This window comes from Anarhichas minor, unplaced genomic scaffold, assembly GCF_050575085.1.
Source record: "Anarhichas minor isolate MPS153535 unplaced genomic scaffold, ASM5057508v1 ptg000058l, whole genome shotgun sequence".
NCBI lineage: Eukaryota > Metazoa > Chordata > Actinopteri > Perciformes > Anarhichadidae > Anarhichas > Anarhichas minor.
The window spans coordinates 8,593,616-8,599,615 of NW_027466504.1; the positions used below are offsets into that span (position 1 = coordinate 8,593,616).

The 6,000-nt window shown below is 40.6% G+C and overlaps 2 protein-coding genes and 2 non-coding genes across 7 annotated transcripts in view; all 4 read left to right on the top strand.

The window, feature by feature from the left end:
• The window catches only part of arid4b (AT-rich interaction domain 4B), a 35,938-nt gene extending 33,130 nt beyond the window's left edge, over nt 1–2,808 (top strand). For all 4 annotated transcript variants that reach the window (XM_076076982.1, XM_076076984.1, XM_076076985.1 and 1 more), the window contains 2 exons: nt 218–364; nt 530–2,808. In XM_076076982.1, coding sequence (XP_075933097.1) covers nt 218–364; nt 530–681 — 299 coding nt within the window. In that variant the 3' untranslated portion in view covers nt 682–2,808. The remainder of the gene's footprint in view (nt 1–217; nt 365–529) is intronic.
• Nucleotides 2,809–3,354: 546 nt separating this feature from the next.
• tomm20a (translocase of outer mitochondrial membrane 20) lies at nt 3,355–5,762 on the top strand. Its single transcript, XM_076076993.1, has 6 exons — nt 3,355–3,540; nt 3,859–3,905; nt 3,992–4,073; nt 4,393–4,535; nt 4,852–4,922; nt 5,191–5,762. Exons 1-5 carry the CDS (start codon nt 3,417–3,419, stop codon nt 4,894–4,896), a joined length of 441 nt encoding a protein of 146 aa, XP_075933108.1. The 5' UTR covers nt 3,355–3,416; the 3' UTR covers nt 4,897–4,922; nt 5,191–5,762.
• Nucleotides 4,596–4,730, top strand: LOC142933277 (small nucleolar RNA SNORA14). The gene has a single exon (XR_012947574.1). It is a non-coding gene; the product is annotated as a small nucleolar RNA SNORA14 (small nucleolar RNA).
• On the top strand, nt 4,961–5,095 carry LOC142933276 (small nucleolar RNA SNORA14). The gene has a single exon (XR_012947573.1). It is a non-coding gene; the product is annotated as a small nucleolar RNA SNORA14 (small nucleolar RNA).
• Nucleotides 5,763–6,000: the final 238 nt, after the last annotated feature.

Sequence of the window (6,000 nt, forward strand, 5' to 3'; positions counted from 1 at the left end):
AAGCTGTTTTTGTATGGTAATTTGTTATGTCTGAGGCTATTTAGGTGTTAACATCAACATGTTTAAAAAGTACATTTTTGGGGGGATTTGGATGAACTTATTCTTCAATTTAGCAACTATTTTTCATCCTATTCATTAAAGCTGAGATTCATAAGTGTTTATGTCTCTGTTCTATTAATCCTGTAATCCTAAAATGCATTGTTTTCGCTCCACTTAGCCGACCTGGAAAAGATGAGCAGTCTGGAGAGAATTTCGTTTCTTCAGGAGAAGCTGCAGGACATCAGGAACCACTACCTCTCCCTCAAGTCTGAGGTGGCCTCCATCGACAGGCGGCGAAAACGCATGAAGAAGAAGGAACGGGAAAGTGAGTCAACTCTTTGTGACCTCAACATCGCTGATTACCAGGCTTGTGTTGCCCCCAGCTGTTTTTAAATTCTTAAGTCTGTGTGTAAAGATGTGGTTCCACCATTAAAAGCATACGTGTCTCTAAGCTGACGATGACCACGTCCTCTTTCCGTTTGTTCTGAAGGCACGGTGGCTGCTTCCTCTTCATCCTCCTCGTCCTCGTCCCCGTCCTCCAGCTCACTGACTGCGGCAGTCATGCTGACCCTGGCTGACCCGCCGGTGTCATCTTCATCCTCCTCTTCTCAGAACTCTGGGGTATCCGTGGAGTGCAGGTGACAGGACGAGCCAGCGAAAAGCCACCGCACTAAGCACTTAACCAGCACCCCGGGGTCACTGCCCCCATTCCCATCCACCAGGGCGGACAAGTCAACCTACATACTGTAACTACTGGGGCCCAAGAACCAGACTAGAGACAAACAAACAAACAAAAACAAGAAACAAGCACTATTTTCTATTGACAATTGTTTCCTTGGCAAGCTAATGGCACTGAAGTGCACTTTTATGAAGATTGTGTAGGGGGGAAACATTTGTCCAAACAAAAATTACAAAATTGTCTTTTACGCTCTGCTTAATTGAACATTTATAAGAATTGTTTTTTTGCAAGCAATAATTGTTTCCATTTGATAAAGTTGTTATTGGTAAGGGACGATTTCCAGTGAAGACCCCTGTGTGCTCGTAGCTCATCGAGGTACAGCCTGTGCTCCTCATGTTGAATCCAGAGGAGCACTGCCACATTGGCATTAAGAGCGTACGAAATGTAACTTTGCCGCGTTTTCTCTGTCCACCCTCGTTAAAAAAAAAGGCCTTTGTGTGGTTAAACCTCAAGTGGTTGACGATGCTCTTCTCGCGTACAGGCATGTGGTGCTGCACATGTTTGCATTGAGTCATGTAGGTGTTGGCGGATTGGGTTTCAGACCATCATAGGTCCACTGATGGCCTCAGTGGATGAATATGGAATGATACTGTAGTGCCTTTTTGTTCTTCTCCATGGGGCATTTTGAGAAAGGGACGCACTTTCTTTTCCCCCTGATCCTCTTCTCAAATCAGGAGGGTCAGCCCGGAATATCGTGTCCCTTTACAAAAGACTGAAGAATGCCCTGTGAGTGAGCGGGCAGTTAAGGGCTGCGTCTGACGGATAACGATGGTTTTAATCAGCGTACGGTGATGTTTAAAAAGTATAATTATGAAAGCAGAACTCGTATACTGGATCACCTGTAATCTACTACTGAATTCTCATCCAGGTTGGGTGCAACTGTTAAAGTTTGGCAGTATAAAATGTGCAATGATGGAGGTGGTGAATCCAATGGTCACATTACTCCAGTTCTTCAGCCTTTTTAGAAACCCATCTGCTTTATTTGATTATGTTTCCATCAGCCATTTAATCCCCTCTGTCCCGCTGTCTTCACTCTCTGGATCAAGTCAACGTGAAGGCAGCCATAGGCGGTATTTACAGCATGTACTCAGTACTGCGCAACACATGAATGAAGCTGAATCCCACATTTTGCAGTGTTTTAAACAAACATGAAGGTATTGAATCAAGTGTATTTTTGCTTCGTTAAATAAAGCAACGCATTCTCTTTTGGCATCTTTCTAGTGATCAAAAAAAGTTTCTCTCTCACTCATCCCTACCAAAAAGGTTTGGTTCTGTTTCCTGTACTATGACAAGATTAAAGTTAAAGATATTGTAAATGTACATTTATATCATAAAGTGACGTATGTGTATACATTACTGAAGACATCTCCAGTGTTTCCTTTGTATAGACCCCCTACTGTACGATAACCTGAAGTTACATTTTGTTTGGCACCTGTATGTAATTGTATGCTTTTCTTATACATTTGTATATTGAGAAGTGTTTTGAGTCAAGCTATTTAATATCTTGCACTGTTAATAACATGTACCTTTCTGTACAGACAGTTTTACAGTTTTAACTGCAGCTTAAGTGTAAATACTGAGGGTTACAGCATGTTTGTTCTCCCCTTTGTCCTCATCATTGTTCTCTTCTAGGGACAGATTTATTTGAGTTAATTTATGTTGTTTTGTTCTGCCTCTTTTCATAAGTTTGAATACTTTTTTTTTTTTTTTTTTCTTTCTTCCCTTTTTTTTTTTTACGTCATGTTTTGCTTTAGTTTGTATTGTTTTATTTTTCTATAGCTTGTGCTTGTAAGAGAAGAATGGTGGTTTTGGACGCGCCTGAACTATTTTCCGACCTGTACATGGCCTGTATGAACCTGTATATGGAAAATAGTCTGGATCATAGATTAAGAGAAAGTAATGGAGCTTGTTGAAAAATGCTCAATAGTATTTATTAGGCTCATCTGAAGATGATCATTGTGTAATTTATTGTAAAAATGTAAGCTAAGCAGAAGCCTCTGTTTGAAATAAATGCCATAGTTTGTGAAGTATTCAGTGTGTCTCTGGGCTTCAGTGGTGGAAAGTACCTTATTTGTGGAGTACAACTTTGAGGTAGTGCTACTTTACTTGATCATTTCTAGTTTTTTACTTTTACTAAATTTCTGAGGGACAATTGTAATTTTTAGCCCCATTTACTCCAGTTTTTTTTAACCTTTTACCTGACTACATGCATTTAACTAATATACTGTAAGTAGTTATTTTGCTATTGTTACTACATTTAAAACATGACAAGCTTACAAAATATGTACCTACCAAACAGCATATACAAAGTGAACTTTATATTAAAAAGTGGTTAAAATGAACATTAAAATGCTGCTTGCACATGAAAGCTTTCTGCATTATAACAAATTTTGCTTGTGCTACTTAAAGTGCATTACGGTAGTTATGTTTTACTTGTAACAGAGCATTTTACACTTTGGTATTTACATCATGTTTTTCTTAAAGAATAAGTTATTTATGGGCCTTATAGCTAAAACTGAACTACGATACGTCGTTAAAGCGTCACGATCTACGTACTTCCGGTCCGCACTTCCTTAGCATCGTGCTAGCTGCTAACCAGTTAGTGTGCCGCGTGCCTCGCTCACGAGTGGCTGCTGATATGATGAGCGGACAGACGAGTGCGGTAGTTGTCGGGGCGTGTGGGGTCCTTTTCCTCGCATACTGTATTTATTTTGACAGAAAGCGACGGAGCGACCCTCGCTTCAAGGAAAAGCTACGTGAACGTAAGTATTTGAGCTGGAGGGAGCAGACGAAGTTAGCGTTAGCTTAATGGGCTACTTAGCACTTTGGCTCCCATGCGGCAAAAAAGCCACAGAAGTATTAACAGAGAAAGCTTTGTTGTTTTTTTTGGAATCACTTACAGTGTAGAAAGAGTTAACACGTGCTGTGATTTAATTGTACTCGGCTACGTCGCAGGATAGATACGCAAGAAACACGCGGTGGCTAACAGTTTAACTCGAGACCACGTGTTTCTCGACTTGTAACGTTACCGCAGCAAACCAAACGTACCAGCACAGTCTAAAGCCGCTTTTGTTTCGCAGGTAGAAGAAAGCAAAACGTTTCTAGTGAAAGTTCTGGAGTGGCAAGGGTAGGACAAAATCTATTTCAGATGTTGGCGGCTCACTGGGGCCTACATGTGCATTTCTGACACTTTTTCTTTGTTTGACTTTGAAGCTACCTGACATGAAGGACGCGGAAGCTGTTCAGAAATTCTTTTTGGAGGAAATCCAGCTGGGAGAGGAGCTCCTGGCAACAGGTTAGTCACGTGTCTGTTCACAGTTTACTCGTGCATAAAATATGTTCGCTTATGTGCACGATGCACACTTAGAAGACGCATCAAAGAGCTTTAGAGATCACTGCAGCAAATAATACATATACATGTGAATCATTCAGGGACACAGCCTGTGCTGCACTTCATGTCTCCATGCACTCTTGATCTTTCACTCAAATACATATTCATACAAAGTTTTAAACACTGTAACCATCTATAACTAACCCGCACCTCCTTTTTATAGTTTCCTGACTCACTTCTCATTCTTTGATTGTTTTCTAAACTTTCCCAACCCTCATTCCAGGTGACTTTGAGAAAGGTGTGGACCACCTGACCAACGCCATTGCGGTCTGCGGTCAACCTCAGCAGCTGCTTCAGGTGCTCCAGCAGACGCTGCCGCCTCCAGTCTTCCAAATGCTGCTCACCAAACTGCCCACCATCAGCCAGGTGAGAGTTCTCCCCCCCCCATTAAAATCTAAGTGTATGTGTGTAGTTTTTTATTTTGCACAGCATCCTTAATAAACCCCCTGGTTGCTATTTGTGGTCTCTGGGACAAGAAAGGGTGCAAGATCAACCTTAGAATTATCCAAAGCTGAGAGCCATGTGTCAGTAGCTCTTGGCTATTTCACCTCTAAGACATAAATACTATTGTTAAAAACAGCTAGTAATTTCCTGTGTGATTTAAGAAAGATCAAGTTTAGCTCCTCTATGTGTGCCTCCATGCACTTTTTAAGCATAACGCATAATATTTTCTGTTTTTCAGCGAATCGTCGGCTCTCAGCCATTAACAGAAGATGACGTCGAATGAGTGTGTGTGAGATGGAACTCTGAACGGTGAGGATTTCCTGCATCCCCCATTTACATTTCTGTGTGAGCATCCTTAATAAACCCCCCGGTTGCATTTTGTGGTCTCTGGGACAAGAAAGGGTGCAAGATCAACCTTAGAATTATCCAAAGCTGAGAGCCATGTGTCAGTAGCTCTTGGCTATTTCACCTCTAAGACAGAAATACTAACGTTCTCCTCAAGTTAAGCTGTTCTATAATTTGTGCTTCAATACACGTTTGGCATAACCTCTGAAATATATTGTTTTCTGTATTTCAGAGAATCGTCAGCTGTCTTTAACAGAAGATGACGTGGAATGAATTTGTGCAATCGCGAGTAAGATGGAAAACTGCTACTCGGATCGTCTTGATTATTTCGGACACTGATATTTTTTGCACTGTCTGGTTGTGACTGCAGTAGCTGTCTGCATGAGGGCATGACAGAGCTCAACCTTTTGGACATTAGGGGACTGATTCCCTCCATCATTGCACTCCACGGTTAAATAAATGTTTCTGGGAGATGTTAAACATTCCATCTTTCTGATCATATTCCCATCTGTTTATTCTATTGTTCTCAAATGGAATTTTGTGCTTTATTTGTGGGGGTTGTTGCTGATGTGTATTTAATTAAAAATAAACAAAGTATGTAATTGATTTGTTACATATTGCTGCACAGTTTAAACATGAAGTGTCTAAGAGTGCCTACACTAAGCAAAACATTTGTTTGTGGACTATTGTCACGTTTTCAAAATTGTTTTTCCAATGTGAGTAAAATATTATTTTTATATTCCAGTTTATCATATCTGGAAATATTTGTATGTGTAAAATCCTACAATAAAACATGAAAACACGCTTTTAGTGTCTGTGTTTTCACTCACCAGTAGATGGCAGTAGCAATGCACAGGAAAATTTAAAGCTTTTACCGGTTGGAAGTGTGGCGTAGGGGCAGTTATTATGTGTCCGGAAAGCTGGAGATTAATTTTGATGAACAGAAATTATGTGCAGAAGCGGAGGACAAATGCACCTCAAGATTCATTAAAAATACCACAGAAAAAAAAGCTGTTGAAGAACACGGAGGAAGGTAATGCAA